The sequence below is a fragment of the Rosa chinensis genome, chromosome 5 (assembly GCF_002994745.2).
Source record: "Rosa chinensis cultivar Old Blush chromosome 5, RchiOBHm-V2, whole genome shotgun sequence".
Taxonomy (NCBI): domain Eukaryota; kingdom Viridiplantae; phylum Streptophyta; class Magnoliopsida; order Rosales; family Rosaceae; genus Rosa; species Rosa chinensis.
This window is the reverse complement of record NC_037092.1, coordinates 37,783,683-37,810,000: the sequence shown is the minus strand read 5'-3', so window position 1 is coordinate 37,810,000 and position 26,318 is coordinate 37,783,683. Positions and strand designations below refer to the sequence as shown.

Here is a 26,318-nt window from a genome sequence, read left to right as displayed (position 1 = left end):
CGGCAGTCAGGTGGATTGAGGTCGGTGATGGTCTTGAGGGGCTGGTGACGGAGATGGTGAGGGAGAACATCTTCCTCCAAGACGCCTTCCACTTCAATATTTTCCTCTTAAGATTGAAAATCAAAACCCTAGAAAATTGGGGATTGTGAAATTGAGCCCCATTCTGGAAGGTTTTGTCGCGATCAAAATCCAGAAGCCTCTCCACAATTGACGCAAATGCCTAACCCTAATTAATCTGACTCCAATTTTGAAGCGCCCTGGCAATCCAAGGTCTTCTCTCGCTGATTCCAACTCTGCCGAAAGAAAAAACCACCACCGCCGAAAGATCTGAAGAACCCTAGAGGCTACCCATTAGGTTTTCTTCCCTTCGCTATTTCCCAATTTCCCATATCGAATGACCTAACTAGAGGCAGAAATGGTTTTGGTCGGGGTTTGTCGGGGGGAGAGAGAGAGAGAGAGAGAGAGAGAGCTTTGGTTTGGTTTGGTTTGTCGAAGAAGAGATGGGGTTGGGGTCTGTCTCGAAAGAGAGAGAGGTCGGGTTTTGTGAAGAAGAGAGAGAGCTTTGTTGAAGAAGAGTGTCGGGGTTTGTCGAAGAAAAGGCAGGGTAGCTGTGATGCTGCGTTCACTTAATGTCTTGGCCGGGTAGCTGTGGAGTGCTGAATGCCCAGTAGGGAGCTTTGTTTTTTTTTTTCTCGAGTGTATTTTGGTCCAAATGAGCCCATTTGGACACATGGAGAAGCCATTAGTTGATGCATGCGTACAAGCCATCAAACAATGGTTTTCCACTTAAGTGTTGTCTGAATGCCACTTTTAAATTTTCAGTTTCCTTCTTGTTATTGCCTAAGTGGAGGGAAATGGATTTGGGGGAGAGAACCGGGGGAAACATTTAGGGGGAATGTTGGTGGACGTGTTTCTATTTTGCAAATCTATGAATTCATACCACAGTTTTAAACTAACCGTCGTATCACCACGACATGCTAGGGAAATTTAAGTGGTGCCAAATGGTGGGAAACTTGCCGCCCTAAAACCATTTTAACCTCACACCACGCTTTCATTTTGTAAACATCTTATGAAACAATTCATAAGTCATGCATGAAAAACACCCGTTGGTTGAATTCATATTAGAAGACGGAAATTTTACAACCGTCGTCTCACTAATGAGAAATGATTCACACCACGGAAAACAGTGTGTCGTCGTATGAGAGGTGTCGTGTGATTCATTTTCTGTAGTAGTGCTCGCTCCGTTGAAGAATGTCAACGAAGGGCAGATTGGCCTAAATGGAAAGGTACGATCCAGGTTGAATTGGATTCACTAACAAAGAGACAGGTATTTAGGCCTAGCACGTTGACACCCCCAAGTATAAAGCCTGTTGGCCATAAATGGGTCATTGTTAGAAAGCGTAATGAGAAAATTGAGGTTGTTAGATACAAAGCCCGCCTTGTGGTGCAAGGTTTCTCACAGCGCCCTGGAATTGACTACAAGGAGACATATTCTCCCGTAATGGATGTTATAATGTTCCACTACCCACTAGTACAAAAAGTTAATCACACAACACTAATCACACAACGGAACACAAATCATCTGTTGTGTGTTGAAGTTAGTTTAATCATACAACGGTGCTGGTTGAATTCTGTTATGTGAATGCCAACAAAGTGATAACTTTTTTATAGGAACTACATTGCACAACGGAAATTAAGCATGGTCCGTCGTCTGAGCCTTAAAAATTTAGCGGTAGATTTCCCTCCATTCTCGAGTCTTGGTTGCCTCTTGAAATCTGAAATTTGGGCTACTTGATACAACGGTGCTTGAGGTTTCCGTTGTATGATTGAAAACTGGATGCCAAATTTTGAGGAAGCTTGCTTGAATGTCTTCCACAAGGTAAACCTAGTGCAAGTTGTAGAAATTAGACAACAGAAGTTATACTTTTCTGTTGTGTGAAGTTGGAATATAAGCGGCAACATTTTAAGCCAAAATGCTATGGGCGCGGTATATTTCCCTCCATGTGTTTGGCATTTTGATTTTTGTAGTGCACTCTTACAACAGTTTGTTAGGTTTGTGTTGTGTGAGTCACTTTAGATTTTATTTGAAGTTTAATTATACCTCCCACACTGAAACTCTCTCGACAAAACGAAATGAAACTCAGTCTTCTCAGACACACCCTAAATCTCGGTCCGCTCTCAATCTCAATCCCGCTCTCATAAACCCTAAGTCTATTTGGATCCCAGTCTATTTGGATCTCTCTCACCATCCTCTCTCTCTATCTCTGTGCGAAACCCCTATCTCTCGTGAAAGCTCTCTCAATCTCGATCTGCAAGTTTGCAACCATGGCCGAAGCTCAAGAATCCGATCAAAAGAGTGAAGAAGAAGAAGAAGAAGAGGAACACTATGGAAGCCGAAGCTCAAGAATCGAGCCCCCAAGATTTGAGAGGCACCACACGAGGCCACAAGTCTCTCGTGGTTGTTCCATGGCAGCCGCAGCTCGGGCTTTCACTCTCTCTCGCCTCACCGACCTGTCACTCAAGCCCCGCCACCCACAACCACCACCGCTCTCTCGGTCTGCAACGAAGCACGCCATGTCTTCAGAGAGCTCTCCTCCTCTGATTGCAGCTCAGCTCAATCACCTCGCTCTTCACTTCCCTCTGCTCGCTAAGGTAATGCATAAGCTTCTTCAACCCTAAACTCTTTTGCTTCATTTCTACTAAACCAAAATTCGAATTGCCAGAAACTTGGAAATACCAAAGTTAAATCTCTTTTTTTTGGTTTTCGATTTCAACCCGGCGTTATTGGAATGTTGAGTCTTGCTCTGCTTTTGTTCTTCTGGGTCTGAATTTTAACTGCTAAGAATTGTTGAATGAACCCTAATTGTGGTGTGTATGATATGCTCTAATTTTAGGTTAGAACAATCAGGACATGGCTGACACCGGTGACAAGAAGCCTAATGCCAATGCCAAAGTGAAAGTCAAGCATGGAGGTGGTGGTGGTGGTGGTGAGTTTGCCTTGCTTTTCCGTTTCTCGGTTTTCAGGTTTTTACTTTGATTTCGTTTTGCTGTGAGCTTAGCTCGGAATTTGTTACTGATTATTAGGGGGGAAGAAGAAGGAGGTGAAGAAAGAAACCGGCCTCGGTTTGACCAAGAAGAAGGATGAGAATTTTGGGGAGTGGTATTCGGAGGTATGATGTTTCTTTGAACTAGGTTGTGTTCGGCAATTTATTTGAACAAGTGTAAGCGAGATTTTTGGGTGTTGTTTTTGTTCCGTGCAGGTTGTTATTTTCGGTGAGATGATTGAATACTATGACATATCTGGTTGTTATATTTTGAGGCCATGGACAATGGCAATATGGGAGACCATGCAAGTAAGTATACTTTTGATGTTTAGTGATGCAGTTTCATCTGTTAATTGTGTTCTTCTTTCGCTTGTAGAGCTAGTAAAAAACTATCTGGTGTCTGCATTGTGATATGCGTTTGTCTAGTGTTTAAGGGGTCGCCGGATGACTCTTTTTCCCTAGTTTTATTTCTAGCTATCTTACCAAGTGCTACTTTTTAGTGGCATCCTTATGTAAACCCCTGATCTTGGACTACCACACATTGCACTTGTATAATTTAGTATTGCTGCCGAACTTGTGATATGTCCATCCCCAGTTTCAAAGTTATGAACTTTATCCAGTAGCTTCTAATTGAGTATTTTAATAACTTTTGCTTGCTAATTTATCTATTCATTTGACAATTTGCCATCGTAATGTAATTCCAGCACAGCTGCTTACCTCACAGTTCTGTTGATGTGTAGGCATTCTTCGATGCAGAAATAAAGAAAATGAAGATTAAAAATTGCTACTTTCCTTTGTTCGTCTCCCCTGCTGTTCTGGAAAAAGAGAAGGATCATATAGAGGGTTTGAAACTTTGAAGGATCATATAACGGGTTTGCTGATGAGAATGTGATTGGTGAAGGTGGATATGGGATTGTGTACAGAGAGAAATGGCTGATGATTTAGTTGGGTTTTGCTATAAATGGCTGCTACGTTGAGATAGCTTGATGATTTAGTTGGGTTTTGCTGCAGGGGACAAGCTGAGAAGGAGTTCAAGGTTGAAGTGGAAGCAATTGGTCATGTTCGCCATAAGAATTTAGTGAGGTTGCTTGGCTACTGTGCTGAAGGTGCTCACAGGTATGTTGGTCTTCGGTTCTGATATGTTGTGTCTCCTTTTCATCAATTTTTTTTTTTTTTTTCAGTTCATTGAATTCTGTTTGTGGCTTACTTATTTATCGTCTTTGCACTAATATACTTGAGAGTTTTTTTTATAGGATGCTTGTGTATGAGTATGTTGAGCATGCTTTAATAAGCTTCAAGGATGGATGTACTTCATAGCATTCATAAGGAACCTTGTAGTAATCCTGGATGTTATTAGAATTGCTTAGAATGGCCTATGTTTACCTTTCCTCTTTTTATATGAAATTAAAACCCACTCACCAGCTATTGAACTTGAGGGTACCATTTGATGAACTGTCCTGGCTTATTTCATTCACCTTGATTAGATGCGTTTTGACGTTCAATATCTGATTTAACAGCTCTAATGAGAAAATAAGTTTGCGAATCTGATAACCATGGTGTTCAACTACTGGTTCTGTTGTTTTATTTTACTGCACAATTTTTATCAAGCATTACAGATTCACATCTTTTTTTGTGGTCTTATAGAATTAAGGAGTAAAAATTTATTTTCAATTCAGGAGTACCCTCATGGTGTTGTGCTTGTACCTATGGGAAGCAGGACAGGAAAACCTTTTCGTACAACAAACCTGATTGTTTTTGCACCTAAAAATGTTCCAAATGATTCTAGAAAGAATGGTTTTATCGTGTGTGGAGATGCGTTGATAGTGGATCCTGGGTGTCAGTCTAAATTCCATGAAGAGGTATGGCATGTTAGTTTGCTCTGCTGTGCCTGGAAAATGGTTTATTTTTAGCCATCATTTACCAGGTCTGTTTAAGAGAAGAAACTCTTGTAAAAGAATTAGTGTTTACAGATTTTATTGTGATAGCAGGTTTTGCTAAGACTGGAACCGGCTTTATTTTTCATCTGTTACAATTTCAACAAATTCTATACAGAATGCTTACCAGTTTAGTTCTTAACATATATCGTTTTTCTTTCTGTATTATCAGCTCAGACAAATTGTAGCTGCTTTGCCGAGAAAGTTAATTGTGTTTGTTACTCATCATCATCGCGATCATGTGGATGGTAGGTTGTGTAAAACTAATAAAACTTAGGATAAGACATTGTAATTTTTATTTAAATTGATGTGCAGGTGTTTGTTCCTTTTCTGTTCCCAGGTCTTTCAGTTATTCAACGTTGCAATCCTGAGGCTACATTATTAGCACATGAAAACACCATGCGACGCATTGGGAAAGGTTGTGATTGTAACATTATGTGTATCCAGTGACTGAAAAGCATAGGGACAAAGATAGTAATCTCAATTATGTAATTCCCCAAACTTTCCAGTATTTTTAAATGATTTTAAATTTAAAAAACTAACTCTATACGAAGAGGTTAAAACTTTATTTCCTATTCCTCATTTCCCTCAGAATACTGGTCTTTCTGTACCCTCAGTTAAGAACATTTTGTTAACTTTTAAAATATTAGAATGACTATGGTAATTGTTTAGCAAGATAGATGAATAATGTTTATGGAACTTAGGATATCAGTTTCTAATTATTACCTTTGCGCTGCTCTTTTCAAGCTCTGCTTATAACTTCTACTTCCTAAGCTCATGGTCTTATATGTTGACAGATGACTGGTCTCTTGGCTTTACTGCTATTTCTGGAACTGAAGAGATTTGCATTGGCGGTCAGCGGTTGATTGCCATTTTCTCTCCGGTAGTTCTCACTTGATTTTCTTATTCAAAAATCATATCAAATTTAAGATGGGATTTGCAATAAAGTGGGCGACCATATCACATTTCTTGTTTCTCCTCATGGAAGTGTCTTTAATTCGAACCGGTAGAAGCTCACTTGTGTTTCAGTCAAGGTAGTGCCATACTGGATGTTACTTCCGGGGGAAATATGACTGTAAGTTCATTTGTCCTATTTATATTGTGTCATAGTTATTTCCTATATAAGTTTCCTAGCCTAATTGATGAGTGTCATTGTGGGATTAGACCGGAAAACACATGCCCAATTTGTAGTTACTATATGCATGAAGATTTTTGTTTTTCTCCTCATTTACAGGATTACTTTCAATCAACATACAAATTTATGGAGATTTCCCCACATGCTTTGATCCCCATGCATGGGAGAGTTAACCTCTGGCCAAAGCACATGCTTTGTGGATATCTCAGGTATGAAACATAAGGCTCTCCTCTCGAACATCACACTTTGGCCTAAATGCTATTGTAAAATTACTCACCATAGCTCTGTGTCAAATGTAATCTGACATAAGAGGGTTGCTCTTTCAGGAACCGTAGAGGTAGAGAAAGTTCCATCTTGAAAGCGATAGAAAATGGAGCTGAAACATTATTTGATATAGTTGCAAATGTATATTCTGAGGTTGACCGTAGCTTTTGGATTCCTGCTGCATCAAATGTGAGGCTTCACGTGGATCATCTAAGCCAGCAAGATAAGTTGCCAAAGGTAAAGGTTTCATGACAGTAATCTGTTTCCTTGGCCTTATATGGTAGCAAAGTCACCTGCATGTAGGTTTTGTGTTGGTAGTTCCAATACACTTTTTGCAGCAAGCATACAACACATTAAATCCAGATTTAAACAAAGAGGCAAACACAGATGTTGATTGTTGGGGTAAACTTATCTGCTTCTTCCATTTATTCTTCCTTTCCTTCCCTTGTGCTGATTTGGACCAACTACTTTGGCATGTAGAGATCCTTCAGAGGACAAACTTGTTGAGCACTTTCTTATTGACTCGGGCATAGAGGAGAGCAAGAAAACAAAGATTATAAAGATCATCAATGGAATGGGTGAGTTGGTTGCTGTTATCTCAAGGTGTTGTGCCATTTTAGCATATGTAGTAGTCTCAAGCACCTTCTGATGCACCATGTAACTTTTTTATCATTTCAAAAGTACTTGACACAATTGTGTAGTCTTGAACCACTTGATGTAATTGTTTTTTTTTTTTTCTCTTTGTGAAAGATTCAGTTAGTTGATGTGAAACGCAACCATTACATATGTAATTCTGCTACAGGGTTTAAAGATGAGCTGCCTGTGCCTAATGCAGACATTGTCAATTTTTTTCAAATCACTAAACAAGTTTGCATCTTGCAGGCCAATTGTGAGTGAGACATTCGAGGTTTTGTAGAAGCGAATGGCAGCTGAAGGTTAAGAGCCATCAAGAATAGGAATGTTTTTTATTCATGTGTAGCTAGCTAAGAATGCTCTTGTTTGGTGCATTATCTTGTTACTTGAATGTATTGATGCTTGAATAATGGTACTTGAATGATATATATGGATTAGAGTATTGTTTATATGGTAATATATTGAGCATTATTCTGGACAAACATTTATATTGATATTCTTGTTGTTGTTCAAGGTTTAGTCATACAACACAATACAAAACAATGTGTTGTATGAATGTAAAAGAGTTCAAAATTGAGGCTTCTCCTACAACAGTCACTAGTTGGTACCCAATTGATTACAGTATTCACACAACGGATAACCAAATATAATTGTTGTGTGAACTAACAACCAACAACAAAAGAAAACAAAATTCTGTTGTGTGAGATTCATAACACACAACAGAAATAAAATGATCACTGTTGTCTGAGTAATCAACAGACAAGGGAAATAATTTTACTTCAGTTGTGTGTTACTTACCTCAGACAACAAATATTAAGTTATATCCGTTGTCTGTTAGTAGTCTCAGACAACAAATAATGAGTTATATCCGTTGTGTGTTATGAATCTCAGACAACAAAGAATAAGTCATACCTGTTGTGTGTTATGAATCTCAGACAACGGCAAAATTTCATCTTCTGTTGTCTGAATGTGCCGAGGCATCGCCGCGCATGCCATGCCAGGCACATGCTGCGCAGAACTCACACAACGGAAATAGGTATTTCTGTTGAGCAAACTATTATCACACAACGGTGAAATCACCGTTGTCTGATTTTTCAATCACACAACACTCACTTAGACCACGGTGAGCTTGGTCATCACACAACACAAATTCACCGTCGTCTGATGACCTTTTTGTAGTAGTGACCTTGTCAGTTTGGTAGTTTCTGAAAAACTTGACATGCAGCTTATGGATGTGGTTACAACATATCTATATGGGGATCTAGATTCAGAGATATATATGAAGGTTCCAGTTGGACTTCAATTACCCAAATCCAGTGGCTCTAAACCACGGAGCGCATTTTCAATAAGATTGAGACGCTCACTATATGGATTGAAACAATCCGAACGGATGTGGTATAACCGTCTAAGTGAATACTTGATTGGGAAGGGATATGTCAACAATGAAATATGCCCATGCGTGTTTATAAAAAGGATAAGTTCCGGATTTGCAATTGTAGTAGTTTATGTTGATGACATGAACCTAATTGGAACTCTAAATGAGTTAAAGGAAACTGCTAAATACTTGAAATCCAAATTTGAGATGAAAGATCTTGGGAAAACACAGTTTTTCCTTAAACTAGAACTCGAGCACCGTAGTGATGGGATTATGATCCCCATCAGTCAGCATATACTCAAAAATTACTAAGGCGCTTTAATGAAGATAAAGCGAAACCTGTGAGTACTCCCATGATCAACTGTACTCTTAAGCCCAGAAAAGATCCATTTCGTGCAAGGGATGAGGACGAAGACTTATTAGAGGTTGAAGTGCCCTATCTAAGTGCAATAGGCGTATTATTGTACTTAGCTCAATGCACAAGACCGGACATTTAGTTCGTAGTAAACTTGTTAGCTCGACATAGCTCTGCGCCAACACGCCGTCATTGGATTGGTATAAAGAGAATCTTTCGATACTTGAGAGGTACGATTGATATGGGCTTGTTTTATCCCTATAGAGAGAAAAGAAATAACGGAAGTGTGGGATCGAACCCCACAAGGCAAAATGCCACCTTCCGTGATGTTGACACCGATGACACCGTCTATGGTGGCCGACGTTCTCCTCCTCCCCTCCATCAAAATGACAACGATGTCTTGATGGGTTTTGCTGATGTAGGGTATCTCTCTGACCCTCACAAATGTCACTCCCAAATGGGTTATGTCTTTACCATGGGAAGCACTGCGATATCTTGGAGGTCTACAAAGCAGACCCTTGTTGCTACTTCCTCAAATCATGCAGAGATTATTGCTCTACATGAAGCCGAGCGAGAATGCATATGGCTAAGGTCTGTAGTTAGACACATTCGAGGAACTTGTGATTTGAAGTCTACCACAGATGAACCTACATGAATTTATGAACCTACATGAATTTATGAAGATAATGTAGCTTGTATTGAGCAAATGAAATTAGGTTTCATCAAGGGTGACAACACCAAGCATATATCGCCTAAGTTCTTTTACAATCAGCAACAACAAGCACTTCTAAATATTGAAGTGAACCAAATCCGATCAGAGGATAATGTAGTGGACTTATTTACTAAGTCGTTACCAAAATCCACCTTTGAGAAACATGTGAAGAGCATCAGATTAAGAAAGTTATCCGAACTCCCATGATTGTTGCAATCAGGGGGAGATATTGACATCAGGGGGAGACATGATGTTTACATGTTCGATCTAAAAGAGTGAAGGACGTGTTATGCTCTTTTTCTCCTTCGACCAGGGTTATTTTTGTCCCACAGGGTTTTTGTTACCTGACTAGGTTTTTAATGAGGCAATGATCAAAGCGTCATCACCAAGTTTGAGCGGCACAAGGGAGAGTATTGAAGGAAGTCGACATCATGTGTGCCTCTTCAAACTAGGGTTTTAGTCGTAGAGTTGTAATAGGAGAAGGTTCTGGATTTCTAGTTATGTTCGGATTCTATTACCTTTCATGTACTCTGTAACTCCCTATATAAAGGGCTCCTATTATCAATAATACAACACAATTCTCTCTCTGCAATTCAATTTTACTTAAACATAATGCCAATTATATACTTATACTAACAGGGTACATCCTTTTTTTTTCTTGCAAAAGCAATTGTGCTTGTTTTTTTTATTTCACCTGTTGTTATCAGAATTATATCCAATGCCTAGTTGCAAAATAAAAATCAAACCCTTTGCATTGATATGAGTTGTGATTCTTGAGAACCATATTATTGGATGTACTTTCATTAGAATAATGAGAAAATTGGAAGAAACACAGAGAGCAAAAGCTGCAGACTACTGAATCAAGAATTTTATCAAAGCTGAACAGGTACTCATTTAAACAATTTTCATTGATCAACTGAATATATTTGCACAATCAGTTATGCTTGGTTTTTTTATGTTTCTAATTATGGATTTGGTTGGTTTCCTGAAGTTAACCAGAAACGACAATATTACTGAATACCAGAAAAAAGGACACACTGGTTTAGCTAAAACATCAAACAAGCAAGGAAACTGGTCTCTTGCTTGTTTACTTCAAGGTCTTTTTGACATATATTAGCCATCATACGACAAAGGTAACAACTCTTCATAACAACAGTACATGCCGTATATATCATCTTCAAGAGGGTGCGCATTTGAGCTATAACAACACTGACAAACTATTTGATAGTGTTTGAAAACTTTTGCATCATATGAGCAGCCTTGAATGTGCGGGCATGACCAAGATGGGTGGCCCTTTTGAAGACAAATGAGGCAGGACCCAACCGGACCTCCAGCATTATTTGACCTGTTTGTTTAATTACCAATTCCACTGTCGGCCCGATATACAAAAATGGAACCATAGAAAAATGAACATACATGAACTCAAAGACAATCTTCATATATTCTGATGGTTGCCAAAGTTGTACAACATCAACTAGCCTGGTTGAGAAATGATAATCCTTGGCTACTTTCTTTTGGTTCTTGTTAATTAACGAGACTAGCTAGGTTAACTTTATCTATATATCTGATAACAACCCCAAACCAAAAACCAAAAGCATGCATATACCTACATGCTGGGCCTGGGCGTTTCATATTCTTCCGGCGATCCTCGTCCTCCCGGTGTTGGCGCAGCCGTGGAGGGCTAAAACGGTAACTGCTCGGTGGTCTCTCTGTGAATTAGAGTTGCGCCTTGAAGAGGGATGCCAATTTCTGGTACGGCCCTCTTTATAAGAAGCGGACCTTGACAGCTTTGGGGTCCGATTGGATTTGCTTTTGAACATTTAATTAAGATTATAAATTTATAATTAAACCTGCGAACTCTGCTTCTGTCTTCGAGTTCGAGTTCGAGTTCGGGTTCACCTCTGGCTCTGCCGACCAGTAGTGTCATGGCGTTGTGGGCGGGAGTGAAAGAGCACAATTGCAATCGCGGAAAGAGACCAATATTTCCTGTCAAATACTGTCTGAAGTTAAAATAGTAAAATAACTTTACTAGATCGAGACATTCTTGAGAATTTTTCATATTCTTCTGTCTTTGGAAGCTTTTATACAAAAGTGAGGTTGTATTTTTTATACAATACAAAGTTAACACCTAATTAGCATAAAATAAATGTAACAACTTGTTGCATGGTGCTGAAAAATTGGGTAGAAGTACTCTCAACTTACTTTGTTAATTGGGGTGAGAGTGAGTGAAAGCTCAATGATCAAGAGGTTGTCTTCATGACGTCCTCAGAAGATGGATTGGTGTTGGCAAGTCAAGTTGAAAGAAGAGGGGCTATCTGCAAAAAATATTCGGATCCCTAAGTTACTGAGTGTTTGAGTTGTACTAAGTGTAGACGAGAATGATTGCCTACCTCGATTGTTCACCTCACCAAGTATTTATAGGCGAGCTTGAGCGGATATCTCGACTAGTGCGTGTAGTGGTGTGTAAAGTCCGCAAGTCATGCATGCGTTAGTGGATCCACTATACGTACGCCACTCTTAGAACAACGTTGGGGAGTGCTTCCCACTTGCTATGGATTTGGCTGAGCTGACTGATTCTACTGACTGATTCCGCCTTATCTAAATCCACCTCAAGATCGAGGATTTAGCTTCGAGGGGATCCGACCTTCCTAAAGTTCCCTAAATAAACTGAGCTGTCTCTTTCAGCCTGTTTTCTAACTAGAATATGATTTCATCTCTCCTAGATCTGCCTTCAGGAATTCACCTCATCTAAATCTGCCTTGAGGGGATTTCACCTTACTTAGCTAGGTCTGCCTTGAGGGGATTTTGCCTCGAGGAATCTCTTAACCAGATCAGGCTGCTTCTCCTCCGACCCATTTCTTGATTAGAAACCCATTATTTCCTATTCCAAAATTTACACCCCCACTACTAGAATTTTGGCCTTAGACATCACGACAATTACATCGGTGAGGAATTCACGCGATGTAAAAAAATGTCATTAACATCGATTTCTCAAATACCGATTTCTATGTACTGACATCAATATTTACTGTTGACTGATATCTAAACTTTAATTTAAATTTTTGCGGAAAGGCTGAGCGGCTAAGTTAAAATTTTTTTAAAGAAAACGCGGGGATGAGAAGTTGTTTCCCACACTTGACATATTTGGACTAAAATTGACTTAAGACTACCCTAACTATTCGACAGCCTCTATTCGACAGACAGCCTCCTATTCATCCTCTTAGCTCTACGCCTCCGACCAAAACCTAAATCCTCTTGGTTCTTCGAATCCAACCAGAACTCGACGCCTCGTCCTCCTTCTTTTTCGAGTCAGACCAGCTCCTGTGCTCCAAGACAGTGAACAGGATGGGAGATCGAGGCCGCTGTTTCGGGGAAACTTTGAGCTTCTGAGTCGTAGGTAATTCACTAATCTGTGGAATACATGTTTGTGAGTTCTGAATCATCGATATGAGCTTTTGTTTCTTAATTTGCTTCCAAGGATTTGTGTTTCATCTACTGAGGCATTCTTCATTGAGCTGGGCAAAGCTCGAAGCTTTGCATGACCATGTAACTGGAGCTTTCTGGGCATTCTTTATCTCTGGTTCGCTCTTTCTCAATTCTTGTCATTGTTTGTCACTGATTTGGGAAATTTTGGGGATTTTGTTGAGTTTTAGGTTTCGGTTTTTGCAAATTTTGGGTCTTAAACTAAACCATAAGCTTAAATTTCCAAACTTTGTTGGACCCATTTCACCAAACGTAGCATACATGTCCTTGAGTGGTCCGCCAATGTCAAATTTTGCTTGTTTATCAACTAAAAAGCTTCACATTATCGATGTGATTTGCTTCAAGGAAGGTGCATGCTTTTGTGTTTGTGCTTTAGTGATGGCTTCAATGGTAAAGTTTTAAGCTTTGAGATGAGTACTGATATGGGTATCGATTGTTTTGATTAATCAGTTTCTGGGTTGTTTCTGATTTTGTTCTTTACCTATTGATTCTTGAAATCTGGCTTATACTTGCTCTTTTAGGAAAGTTGTTTTAGAATAGTATATGTTGTGTTTTTTGGGTTTATTTGAGGTAGCTCTGAACTGGGGTTGTCCTACTGGTCTTGGATTCTGTATATTTCTTTTCTAATTGCCAATTGCTTGGGCTTAGTTGTGATTCAGAGATGGAGCGTCTTCTTTCTTTTGCTTTTTGCTTTGATTGCAGCACGTTTTGACAAATTCTCATTCCACCTGCACGATTCTTAACGTACACTCTTTTCTCTGTTTTCTTCAGATCCCATTCCTCACTACTACGTTGTCTGCAAAACCCAATTCATTCGTACCCTTTTGTCCCTTCACATAATTTCTCATCAAAAGACTGTAACTCAATCACATTGAGACACAAGCCTCTTGGGTTGTGGTTGTTTCGATAATCTTGAGCTTTTGTGCATCTGGGACTTCCTCGATTGAGAATTATCACCAAGCGTGAGTTGTTTCGATTGCCTCTGTTTTTGAATCGCAGCATTTGTTTGTTTTTGCAACAAGAATTATATGCCAATTGGATCAATTGGAAAGCTTTTGACTTTTTTTGGTTTCAAGGTACTACACTAATAGCATTTTGATTTGGGCATGTTCAGTGACGTTGGTGATAAATTTGGCAGCTTTTGGTTTAGATCTTCCAGTACATTTGCTCTGCTGCTAACTCTAGGAAGAAATTTAAATATACTTCAAGAATACTGCAAAGATTGTTCTTGCATGAAGCTTGTGCCTAATAGTAGGAAAATGCCAGTCAAGTCATGAAATTTGATATAGATTATAAGGTCATAAGGTACTTTAGATTGTAGGTGATGAATGTTTTGTTCTTAATTGTTGAGTAGGGCAGAATCCTAGTATAGGATAGCTTGAGTCACTATCAAGAACATAACTTTTCTGTTATGTTGAAACTCTGGAAGTGATTGTCATGTGAGGATAAAGTTTGGAGGTCCTCTAGAGCAGTGAGTATGTAGCTTGTATGACTGAATACATGTATACATATTACTGACTAAACCCTGTTAGTTTCTTCTATTTTACTGGCAAAAATTTGTTTTGTCATATTTGCTTCCAGAAAATTAACTTTGCAACTATTGCAGCTGCGTTTTGTCAATATCGTGACTGGTTTGTTATTTGTAATATTGCACATGCAGGTTTCCTATTGTGGAACCAGATCCTGGTCATACAAAACTTCGTCTTTCAAAGGAAGGCCTAGAGGCCATTGAAAGAATAAAAACTCCGATTGCAGCTGTTGCAGTAAGATTAGATCCCTTTTCCTCGGCATCAGTAGAACTCAGAATTTTATATTCGTTTTAGCTAAAACTTCAATTTGTATATATTGCCTAGTATCAAAAGATTATAAAGGACCTATAAATATACTTTCAAAGCACCAATAAACTTGGTGTGATTGATTTTGAATGAATTGTTTTAGTGATATAAATATGCCTAGTGATCAAGCAGTAAGAGGATGTTACACAAAATGGGTTAGTCTTCCACTTCCCAAACCCCACCGCATCACCCAAGACCTCACTTCCCATTTAGGATAGAGAGCAGCTATTTTCAGTGAAAGGGGTGAAAGAAGGAGTCCTGCATCTGCTTGGTTCTTTGTTTTGTTATGTTCTTGTTTTATTGTAATTATACAACTTTTTCTAGGTTTGTCAGTCACTTGGAGCTATATTGAAAACTGAACCTACCCCAAAAGAATGTTTAAGACTTGTTGTAACAGTAAAGATTTGTGTCAAGAGAGATGGAGAGATAACTAATCAGACCAAAAAAAAAAAAAAGGGTGATAACTGCATCAGTAGCATTTTTTTGTCACCAAACTCTAGAAATGAGTTATATTGCAAGTTCCACACACTGATCAGAAATACAGAATGTTTTCTGCGTCCACATGCACACACATGGTGAAAGGTTATTGAGAATTATAATCTTCCCCAAAAAATTTTATTACAATTTATGGACAAGTCTTGTTTTCTTTTGGCAAACTGTACTTGCTATACGAGTCTTGTTTTCTCTTTATCAAATGATTGTCTGCTCAGGTTATTGGGCCATACCGCTCTGGGAAATCTTTCTTGCTCAATCAGCTGCTCTCCCTTTCTTGTTATGAAGGTCTAGTTTTGACTTCTATTACTCTATACCTTTGTCCATTTTCTTGTTGATCTAGTACATTTATCTTTCTGCATTCGGATATGAACCAACACTATTTGTCATTATCTGCAGGTCTTCACCATTTTTCGACGGTCAATCTTTCAGAAAGGTAGGCTTTTGACAATGACCTTGCTGCCTTGTGTTTGTTGTTGCCACCATGTCCTGCTTTGATTGTGACCACCATTTACCACCGATTCCAGAAAACAAAGCAATTTAAAATGGTTTTTGCACACATGCTTGCATACTTGGCCTTTTGTCTTCTTGTTCATCACCTCCCTTTTTGACCATCATTTGCAATTGTTAATCATGCAATATATATTTGAAGACCCTTGCATCATTTTTGTCAAAAAGTACAACATGCCTTTCATGCTTTGAATTATGCCAAGCAATCCATGCCTTAATATTCAATTATATATGATTAAAACTATTTGTTGTTTGGCAAAGCAATTGTTAATTGAATCTTGTTGCTGCACTTTGTATTTATCTTCTAACTAAACTTGTTAGCACTCCAAAGATTAATTGATTAAACATGCCATCGTCTGCTAGCTTCTGGTGTACAAATTAAGCTTAATTCTTTATGTGTCTAGCAACTGCAAGATTGAATTAATTATAGTCACGGCCGTTTGATTTTTGCAAGTTCCAGATTGAGGCTTAATTAACGTAGCCGTCATTTGTTATTAACCATGTCTGGCACTGCTGCAGCACATCACCACCTCAAATGGCTTAACAAATTAATTCAGAATGTCACTTTTGATTGTCAGCACCGCTTCACCACTGCACACTGTACTTGCTAACTGTTCTCTTTCTTTATTTGTGAACATTAATTTATCCTTTTCATTTCAGGCATCATTGTGTCTCCACCGCCGAGCCCTGCTGCCAATCTTTCAGAGGTAAGCACCGCAAAGAAATAGTGGCCTACAGTTCCGCCCTTTTTTTGTTAATTCCAACCCCTTGTATTTCCATTTTGCAGCTCTGCCTTCTGACTCTGTTGTTCCTTTTTGTTTGCAGGTTACAGAGAGGGATTAAAAACAACTATTAAACGGTGAGGGTTCGATTATTTCTTTTGGTTGTATGGCTTTGTATGGGTTGTTTTTGTATGGCAGCTTGTATGTGTTGTTTTATATACGATAAACTGTGGTAGTGATTGTAAAGCATGTTCATTTTGATGTTATATATTGAATTTGAAATTTGAAATTGTTATGATTGAATCTGTGTCTTCAGAAAAACGCGGGGATGTTTATGCTTTGCTTTTCTATCTACTGGTGGTTGGAAGTGGCCTTTTGATTGGTGGATTAGAGGCTTGAGAAGAGGAAGATATATGCATGTTTGGTAAGTGTAGGATTGGGAAAACTATTCCTCTTAATCACCAGCTTAGGATTATTCTTTTTGTATTATGATTTTGACATTTTGGGTGCCAACTCACCAACCCATCTAACTAATTTCAATGGTCTGTTTCCAAATACGTGAACAGATTTTATAGTGGCCAGATTTTATTGGGGGCAGATTATGACTTATTTTATTGAATATATTCGTAGTGAGCAGCGAAGACTCAGAAAGTATACACCCAAGATGAACTTGACGAGGTCCGCATTGAAGTAGCTGACTATTTACAGACTTTGCTATAGATGCTGACTCTACCAAAGTGATTTTGAGTAAGGCTAGCTAGATTTTGTAGAACCATTTTGAAGTAGAACGTTGTACAGTTGCAGGTGAACTAAACTGCATATAGTTATTTCAATGGTCTCTTTTGGGCTAGCCTTGATGTAGGTTGGGGTGTTTTTGCCTATTTTTGGAACTATTAACAATTCTGCTGTTCTACATAAATTAATGCAATGCCCCATATTGAATTAATTCAGAATGTCATGTTGTCGAATGTGGATTACAAGCATTTTAGCAGCTATAATTAATTTCTTGGACATCTCATATAAAGGATATGATGTATATACACCTGTTTCAAATCAGTGTTAAACTACAAAAATGATGTCAATAAAGAGATAATACATCAGTTTCGAAACTAAAATCGATGTCTCATTTTTCATGGATAACGACGTATTGAGTGAGAAGTGATGTTTAAAAAACTAATCGACGTCGATGTAAACTACAGGGAACGATGTCTAGCATCAATGTGGACATTAATTTACAATTTGGGAAACGATGTTTGGAATCAATGTGGGCATCGATTTTCAATTTGGGAAACGATGTCTGTAATCAATATGGACATCGATTTATAATTTGAGAAACGATGTCTGGAATTAATGTGGACATCGATTTACAATTTGGGGAACGATGTCTAATATTAATATGGACATCGCTGTTAACCTAAAACCTGATGTAATATAGTAAAATGGACATCGCTCCATAAAAGGAAAGGATGTTTATTATAATAATGCAAATCGTTTATTATATACTAAGGAATGTAGATTGAATCTTAAATAGTAGGATATATGGAAAATATGCGTGAACCTTAGAAACGGCAGGCAAAATGAAAAGAATTCGATGTCTGATACCATATAAAACATCGTTTCTAATATGAGTAACGATGTTAAAATGAATATTTATGCTATTGGACCTATACTTCATTAAGCATTAAATGCCAAAATATGAAGGTTTAACAATATCTAAACACACTAATATGTTATCATAATAACTGTTTTACATCGGTTCCATAAGCTTATTCGATGTCTATTGTTGAACTGGACATCGGTTTTTGACCGATGTCTTTTTGTTCGTGATCTTTAACATCACTCACTAAGACATCGGATGGTTTTTTTTTTAACATCGGTTTTTGGCCGATGTAAAAGGCCAAAATTCTAGTAGTGGCCCACACAACTTTTTTTTTTTTTTTTTTTAAATGTAAGTTCATTGAAACAATTAACAAGTTTGGTCAACACTATTACAAAGAGCATTATTATTATTATTATTTTTTTAGAATGGAGCCAGTAGGCGAAAATATATTCATCGAAAGCCAAAATAGGCCATTACATACCCTTCCACTGCCATAAAACAGACAAGAAGATAGTGGTAGTACCCACAACGGTACATAGAAACATAGACCAACTCATTGTACAATCAATACGTAGACATAACGGGAATCCCCATTTGGTACTACGCCGGAGGCACTAGAAGGATCCGGCCCACCCAACCTAACTCATAACCAATAAACCTAGTTGCCTAAAGACCTCAATTGGTGTACAACTAGATCCACTGAGAATTAAGTCGACAAGATCAGACCAAATGCAACAACTAGATGCACAACAGTGCCTAAACTGTTCCTGGAAACGGAACCTTATTGTAAATAGACAAACTAAAAAACATAGGGATGGGCTGAGAGCAAAACCCTAGCCCATCAAATTACTGTCCCAAGAGGCTCTAAAAACAGACCCACCCAATGCCCAACAGGCCGAGATTGGCCCAAACCAACTTTCCTCTCCCAACACATGCGGCAAGCACAGCAGCCCTCAGCCACCACCGAACCCACGCCCGCTCCGGCAAGATTCCCACCGACGCAAACCCGGCACAGACCCCACCAGCGTTCCACGATTCCGCCGCCGAAGTCGAAACTGCCACGACACCAAGACCCAACGCTCCACGATCCAACGCCCCCCGAAATCGAACCTGCCTCCACCCAGCGCCCTGAATTTGCAACGCCGTCGATCTGCAAATGAGATCCACCGTACTGCACAGCATGCACCCCAGAGATTTCCATCGATCCGGAGCCGACAACCACATGCAAAACATTCAAGCAAACACCCACACTAGAGCCTCTAGAACGCTAGCATCGAGTCCCGTCCGGCAGCAGATCACGCATCATTGGTGAGGCCAACATGCCCGCCCGAATGCCATAGCTGCTGCCAGACGAGAGTACTCACTCAGTTGAAGCCGCCGCCGACTTTTCTTGGGTTTCCCCGAGAGAGAGAGAGAGAGAGAGAGAGAGAGAGAGAGAGAGAGAGAGAGAGAGAGAGAGAGAGAGACTTGCCTCCGTATTCGAAAGATAAAGTTGTTAAATATTACAAAGAGAATTATTGGCTAAAATATGAGCTATTTTATTGGCTTCACAGGGAGCATAAATCACCTTGAAATCAACAAATCGATGAAGGTGATCCTTTAAATCTTCAAGAACAAAACTGAGCAGGGACATATCATGTTCAGTTTGGTGCACTCCTGCTGCCAGGATGGAACAATCTGTTTCAAATATGACCTTGTCCAGATTCATTCTTTCAGCTAATTTGACACCTTCCATCAATGCCACTAGTTCTATATGGAAAGGTGAAGTGATATGCCTCATAGGCTTGGCTGCAGCTGCTCTAACCTGACCATTATGGTCTCGGATAATTACACCAATTCCACCCCTATTAGTTTGCTCTACAAAGGCTCCATCAGAGTTGCATTTAAGCCACCCCTCCGGAGGCATTACCTAACCTTGTCTCTGCACTCGAGATTGCTTCTCACAACTATTAGCTTTCTGAAACTCCGTTAGCCAACCAAAAGCCATTAACATGGCATCACATGGGTGTTGCTTTGTTCCTTCCCACACCTGAGTATTGCGATTCTTCCATATAGCCCAGAGAAGAATTAAAACTTTGCCAAAATGTTCTGTACTTAAAATGCCCACCAACTGTAGGAGATAATCTTTCACGACGAAGACATGCATTGAGGGTACTGGAAGATTTGCAGCTGCCCATACTTCACGTGCATAATTACAATGAATGAAAAGGTGCACATTGTTTTCAATCCCACTTCCACATAAAGGACAAACCATATCCCCCACATAACCCTTGGTACTCAAACAATGTCTTGTCGGCAATATGTTAACACAGGATCTCCAGGCCTGAAGAGCCACCTTATTAGGAACTGTGGCCTTCCAGAGAGCTGCCCATAATCTGGTATAGGGATCTGGGATCGATGGAAAAGCCAAAACTAATCCCAGTGATATATCACGAGCCATATAGTAAGCACTGTTGGTAGTAAAAACACTTTCTTATGAAAATGCCACTTCCACATAAAGGACAAACCATATCCCCCACATAACCCTTGGTACTCAAACAATGTCTTGTCGGCAATATGTTAACACAGGATCTCCAGGCCTGAAGAGCCACCTTATTAGGAACTGTGGCCTTCCAAAGAGCTGCCCATAATCTGGTATAGGGATCTGGGATCGATGGAAAAGCCAAAACTAATCCCAGTGATATATCACGAGCCATATAGTAAGCACTGTTGGTAGTAAAAACACTTTCTTATGAAAATGCCACATTAACCTGTCCCTTGGAGCATGTTGACTGAGTGGGATTTTTAGAATCAATTCCCTATCTACCGATGCAAACCACTGAGCAATCTTGTCCTCATCCCAAGTTCTGGAACCCGGAAGAATGAGTTCAGAAACCTTCGTTGGGGCATCTCCCGGTTGAGGTGAACATGGACTGCTTGGAAAAGAATCGAATAACCAGTTATCTCTCCAGATATCAATATCTTCACCATTCCTAACTTGCCATCTGACACCCTTCATTAATACATCTCTGGCCTCCCAAACACTACGCCAGGGAAAGGAAGGGTGATCACCCAGCTCTGCATGTAAGAAATCCCCATCAGGAAAATACAAAGCTTTATACAACTTTGCAATTAAAGAATTCAGATTCTTCACCAATCTCCATCCTTGTTTGGCTAGCATAGCCAAATTAAACCAATGTAAGTTCTTGAAACCCATCCCACCATCTTTTTTTGGAACACATAATCTATCCCAAGATCTCTAATATATCTTTTGTTTCTCATCGGAGTCTCCCCACTAGAAACTCGCACACAGCTGCTGCGAGTCCTCACACAACCCCAACGGCAACATATAACAATTCATGACATAGTTAGGTACTGTTTGGGCCATTGCTTTGATCAAGATTTCCTTACCTGCTCCACTAAGTAGTGTAGCACGCCAACTAATCACCTTCTTGGTCAGTTTCTCTTTCAGATAGTTAAACGCTGCTGTCTTACTCCTCCCCACATATGTAGGTAGACCCAAATAGCGTTCATGTTTATCGACCCTCTGAACACCCAACAAGTTGGCCAAATAATTCTGCTTACCCATATCAACATTTTTACTGAATGCGACCTCACTCTTCTGCAGATTAATCTTCTGCCCCGAGGCTAACTCATATGTTTATAATATATTTTGAAACTGTTGACACTCCTCTTCAGTAGCTATTCAGAATAGAAAACTATCTGTTTGAGCCCAAAAGTAATTTTGGCAAGACCCTTTAGTGGATTTAGCATAATAGGCTGATACCTGCTGCCTAAAAATGAGTCTACTTGGAATTGGGTTACAGCTTCGCCCATTTTGAAACCCATAAGGAAAACGAGCCCTTATTGGACTCAGGTAGCGAAGATTGAATAGGAAACTACAATTAATAATCCTTCTATGGCAAGGAACAGTTGAAACCCTAGTATAAATACCAGGTTTCAAGGACAAATCGAGGGGACTCTCAAATCAATCAATCCCTCGGATTATCAAGCCTCCCCGGAGCAAACCTTCAACCTCGTTGAAACCCGAGGACTGTACTTCCAGTCCTAGTCTCTCCAAGAGCCGACTGTTAGTGCTACTGCCACCGATACTACCAGCGAAGCAAGGGTAACGCCCTCGCAACCCAGCGAAGCTAAAGTCACGCTTTAGCAAAACCCGTGCTTTCTCCAAACTTCCCAGTGATTGCTCTGCTCAACCTACAACGTTGAGTATCGATTCGGTGACGCGAAGAGATGACAACCAAAGCCCTTATCCGTAAGGCAAGAAGTCCTTTCTCGGAAGGCAGGAAAAGAGCCTTGTGACGAGGTTGGTGCTCTCCTCGTCCACAACGCTTGATCAAGAAGTCAGGTCAAGGGACGCCCCAACGACTGCACCCCACGGTGCTGGTACACTTGCGCATTCAAAAGAGACAGTTTGTACCGCACTGATTTCCGTGTCAAACATTTTGGCAAGCCTAGTGGGATATTTAGAATTTCGCGAACGAAACCATTGGGAAGTTAAGCGAAAACCCTTACCAAAAGGTTTACGCTAACTGCTTAAAGCATAAGACCTCCAGTTACAGACCGCACCTCTACGCAGACTGTCGTGGTCTTTCTGAAGAACAAATGACTCAAAGATTTTCTCGTTACCCTCAATCAACCAATATGTCAACTAGACAGGGAGAGAATCACCCGACCGCTACTGAGGGTCAAAGTTTCACTACTAACCAGGCAAGTGAGCTTGTCCACACTACCGTGGTTTCTGATGCTGCGGAAAGTGTAGAAAGAGAGGCTTTCGTTCCGAAGCCTATTCCAAAGGAAGCGACCTTCGAAGAAAAACTCGCGATCATCATGGAGAATATCGAGAACCATCATGTGAAGCTAGCTGCTGACTTTGACAGGCAAACCGAAAAAACAGACTAGCTTATACGCAAACTAGACCAGCGCATTGCCCAACGTGTTGAGGATACTAAGCAACAAATCGCACGATCAGAGAATGCAGTCAGGACCCATGCCAGAGGTATCGCTGATGAGCAGAGTCAACATAAAAAAGAAATTATGAAAGCTATCGCAAGCCAAACCAAGCAGATTGCGTCCGATTTGGCAGGTCTTCGCGAGGATGGTTCTAATCTTGCAACAGAGGTCGCCATGCAGAGAGCCGAACTGAACCAGGCTAAAGAAGTATTGAACAAAGCTCTGGGTGATCCTAACGTAGAGGTGGCAAACGGGTCGGCCCGGCCCATTTTAAGCGGGCCTAGTCGTGCTTCGTGCCGTGCTTGGGCCGGCCTATTTATTATCGTGCCGGGCTCGTGCCGGCCCATTTACTTAAACATTAAGCTCGGCCCGGCCCATGGCCCGAGCCCATATCTTACCGGGCCGTGCTCGTGCCGGGTCAATAACGGGCCGTGCTCATGCCTACCCACTATAAAGCACAATTTTAGAATCTTAATTTGAACAAATAGAAATTAATTTTATTTAACTATTTAGAAAATTAAAATAAATTAAGTTCTACAACATTTTTCTTAATCTTAGCTTTTTAAGATTAGATTTCTAATAATTTTTTATATTTCACTATAAGAAAGAAAGAAGAAAAAAAAAACTCAAAATATATTGTTTTTAGTATATTATTGTGAGATTAATCTTTATTAATATAATGAAGATTTAGTATCTATTATTCTTTCCTTCATTCTATAGTTGTATTATTATGAGATTAGTCTTTATTAATAAATATTAGAAAAAATACTTATGTCAAAACAAGGATATAATGTTTTGTTTCATTATTTTGACAATATAAAAGAAAGTAGTCATAAGATTTTAAATAAAAAGGTCTCATATTCAAATCTCATCATTATAGTTTTTTAATTTTTTTTTTTTAAAATGAAATTTTGTGTTTGTAATGGGCCGGCCCACAATATGTCGTGCTCGGGCCCGGCCGGGCCACTAACGGGCTTGGGCCGTGCCGGGCCGCCTTTAAGCGTGCCGGGCCCGTGCCGTGCTCGTGCTTTGTGGCCCGTTTGCCACCTCTATCCTAACTCCATCCTCAGCTCACTTGGTCAGCCTTCTGGTTCTGGTAAGTATATTCCACCAAACGCTCGTGAGAATGCCAGCAACAGTGCGGCCACACCTCCTGCAACGGCCACCGCCACGTCAACCAAAAATAAGGAAAGAGCTTTGCTGATTGGTGATAACAAAGCTGCCTCATCAGCCTCACCAAAGGATAAGATCCAGAAGACCGGTGGTACTCCAGCTGATCCTGCAATATTTACTCAGTACGATAGCGACGGAGCGGAGAATGTTTACCATGAACTCCCAGACAATTACTACGACATTGACCAGACAGGAAACCCCGTCAGGATAACAGCCTTGGTTAAGGATGCTCCCGTACCAGCGATAACTCTTCAGCAATCTGCTAATCCCCAGACTATTCGCTTAAAGGAACGAACAACAACAGTTAGCCAAATCACACCCTTACAGGGTGCTTGCCAAACTGTGGCGGATCCTCCGCCTGGTCCAGAGTATGTGAGACGTGAGGAGGTAGAGGAGATGATCAGGCTGGCTAACCCTAGGGCCCAACTGGACAGGGTCTATGAAGGGCCTTTCCCACCGCATATAATGCTTGCGCCCTTTCCCAGAGGTTATAAGAATATCCTATTTTCTACTTTTTCAGGGAGGACAATGAGAACGCGACAACTCATCTGGCTAGGTTTAGGGTGCAATGCGGTCAGTACCAGAATGATGACATCCTCAAGTGCAGGATCTTTGGCACTCCTCATTCTGGAGTTGCCCTTAGATGGTTTTCCAAACTCCGACCGAGAACAATGGCAGATTGGGCCGCAATGGAAAGGCTCCTCCGGGAAACTTTTGGAGCCATTGAGCCCGAGGTCGATTTGGCCTCTCTTACTCAGATGTCGCAACAACCCACCGAGTCTGCCGTTGCCTATCTTCAACGCTTTCAGATCCAGAAAGCCAAACTGAGTATGATCCTTCCTGAAAAAGAATTGGTCAAGCTAGCAATCAAGGGTTTGGAACCGTGCCAACGAAAAAAGCAACATGGCAGCATGATCCAGTCAATGGGAGAGCTGATCACAGAGGTGGGTAGCTTCGAGCATCTCCTCAGAGAGACTGATGCCAGAAAAAATGCGTCCAAAGGAACATATTTGCCAGGGAAGCACTGCACCGTGGCAGCTCTTGGATACCTACAGCCCACCTATGATCCTTACCATCACCTTTAAGGGGAAGAGGTTTTCCAGGGGGAAGAGGAAATAGAAGAAGAGGAGAACGACGTCTCCGCGCTAGAGTTGACAGGTAGGAAGAACTCAACCCTCAAGCAGTTAAAGATATCTAAAGAGCCTGTCAAGCTCAAGTCTGTGGCCTTCACCAAACCTGAGTTCACGACCTATACATATGATGCCAATAAGGCACATGAGATTCTGGATGAGATGATTGCCGCAAAGATGGTGAAAACGGACTTTGGTCCTTTCCCTCGATCGGATCAGCTGAAAGGGAATAAGTACTGCAAATTCCACAACTTGTGGAACCATAACACAGCTGATTGTGTGAAGCTAAAGGACCAAATTCAGGTATGGCTCAATAACGGCAGTTTGCAAGTAGAAGCTTCGGCGGCCGCGGCAACACTAGTAGACTTGAACCCTTTTCCGGATACCGGAGTCGGTATGGTTAATGTGAACTGGCCTAAGAAGAACCAGAGGAAACCAACCCTGGATTTGACTACAAAGGGGAAAGAAGAGAAGGATGAAGGGGAGGAAACCCCTATTAAGAAGAAAGTTAAGCCCATCACCGAAGCCTCACCAGTTCTCCTTTGCTCACAATGAAAAGAGGAATGCAGCATCCCAGCATCGCACATAGAAGTCGAGCAGACATTTCGCTTTGGTTCCCTCCCACCAGTCAAATGGTCCTCCCCATCACTAAACTATCAACCTTCTTGCCCAAAGGCGAGAGATGAGGTAAAGTCACCACCATCCCCAAAGGATTCCAACTTGTTCAAGAAATTGAAAGCTACCGCGGTCGATCAGAAACAATAAGGAAGGGCTTGGAATGAGCACAAGGAAGTCGTGACCAAACCTTATATTCCTCCTACTTTAACGTCCACCATCAAGGAAGGCAAATGGTATACCAGAGAGAAGGGGAAGGCAGTGGAGATCAGCCCTTCCAAGAAAAGGAAATTGCAACGCAGGTTTGGAGAAGCCAAACGCGCCTTAGAAGCTCTGGATCAGGGTCTGATCAA

General features: G+C 40.5%; 5 protein-coding genes across 8 annotated transcripts; 4 read left to right on the top strand and 1 right to left on the bottom strand.

The window, feature by feature from the left end:
• Nucleotides 1-2,896: 2,896 nt before the first annotated feature.
• Nucleotides 2,897-4,102, top strand: LOC112167339 (proline--tRNA ligase, cytoplasmic-like). Of its 3 annotated transcripts, XM_040519393.1 has the most exons (5): nucleotides 2,897-2,987; nucleotides 3,085-3,170; nucleotides 3,261-3,353; nucleotides 3,785-3,945; nucleotides 4,056-4,102. In XM_040519393.1, the coding sequence occupies exons 1-4, from the start codon at nucleotides 2,912-2,914 to the stop codon at nucleotides 3,899-3,901; spliced, it is 372 nt and encodes a 123-aa protein (XP_040375327.1). In that variant the 5' UTR covers nucleotides 2,897-2,911; the 3' UTR covers nucleotides 3,902-3,945; nucleotides 4,056-4,102. The 3 variants fall into 3 exon arrangements, with proteins under 3 accessions (XP_040375327.1, XP_040375328.1, XP_040375326.1); XM_040519394.1 differs by lacking the exon at nucleotides 4,056-4,102 and having other exon boundaries at nucleotides 2,897-2,984; nucleotides 3,785-4,017; XM_040519392.1 differs by lacking the exon at nucleotides 4,056-4,102 and having other exon boundaries at nucleotides 3,785-4,017.
• A 225-nt stretch (nucleotides 4,103-4,327) lies between these two features.
• On the top strand, nucleotides 4,328-6,767 carry LOC112167338. 2 transcript variants are annotated; one of them, XM_040507046.1, is made up of 8 exons: nucleotides 4,328-4,378; nucleotides 4,721-4,903; nucleotides 5,151-5,226; nucleotides 5,319-5,396; nucleotides 5,776-5,861; nucleotides 6,008-6,053; nucleotides 6,213-6,322; nucleotides 6,440-6,767. In XM_040507046.1, exons 1-6 carry the CDS (start codon nucleotides 4,349-4,351, stop codon nucleotides 6,014-6,016), a joined length of 462 nt encoding a protein of 153 aa, XP_040362980.1. In that variant the 5' UTR covers nucleotides 4,328-4,348; the 3' UTR covers nucleotides 6,017-6,053; nucleotides 6,213-6,322; nucleotides 6,440-6,767. The 2 variants fall into 2 exon arrangements, with proteins under 2 accessions (XP_040362980.1, XP_040362979.1); XM_040507045.1 differs by lacking the exon at nucleotides 4,328-4,378 and having other exon boundaries at nucleotides 4,549-4,903; nucleotides 6,440-6,766.
• A 4,281-nt stretch (nucleotides 6,768-11,048) lies between these two features.
• Nucleotides 11,049-17,440, top strand: LOC112203767. Its single transcript, XM_024344689.2, has 9 exons — nucleotides 11,049-11,141; nucleotides 12,677-12,849; nucleotides 14,596-14,698; nucleotides 15,481-15,550; nucleotides 15,662-15,698; nucleotides 16,433-16,479; nucleotides 16,598-16,631; nucleotides 16,811-16,918; nucleotides 17,125-17,440. Exons 1-9 carry the CDS (start codon nucleotides 11,049-11,051, stop codon nucleotides 17,186-17,188), a joined length of 729 nt encoding a protein of 242 aa, XP_024200457.1. The 3' UTR covers nucleotides 17,189-17,440.
• A 2,563-nt stretch (nucleotides 17,441-20,003) lies between these two features.
• Nucleotides 20,004-21,662, bottom strand: LOC112203766. The gene is made up of 3 exons (XM_024344688.1): nucleotides 21,485-21,662; nucleotides 20,845-21,151; nucleotides 20,004-20,544 (listed from the first exon to the last, which is right to left on the bottom strand). Exons 1-3 carry the CDS (start codon nucleotides 21,660-21,662, stop codon nucleotides 20,004-20,006), a joined length of 1,026 nt encoding a protein of 341 aa, XP_024200456.1.
• A 3,865-nt stretch (nucleotides 21,663-25,527) lies between these two features.
• On the top strand, nucleotides 25,528-25,905 carry LOC112203765. Its single transcript, XM_024344687.1, has one exon. The coding sequence runs from the start codon at nucleotides 25,528-25,530 to the stop codon at nucleotides 25,903-25,905; it is 378 nt and encodes a 125-aa protein (XP_024200455.1).
• The last annotated feature ends 413 nt before the right edge of the window (nucleotides 25,906-26,318 follow it).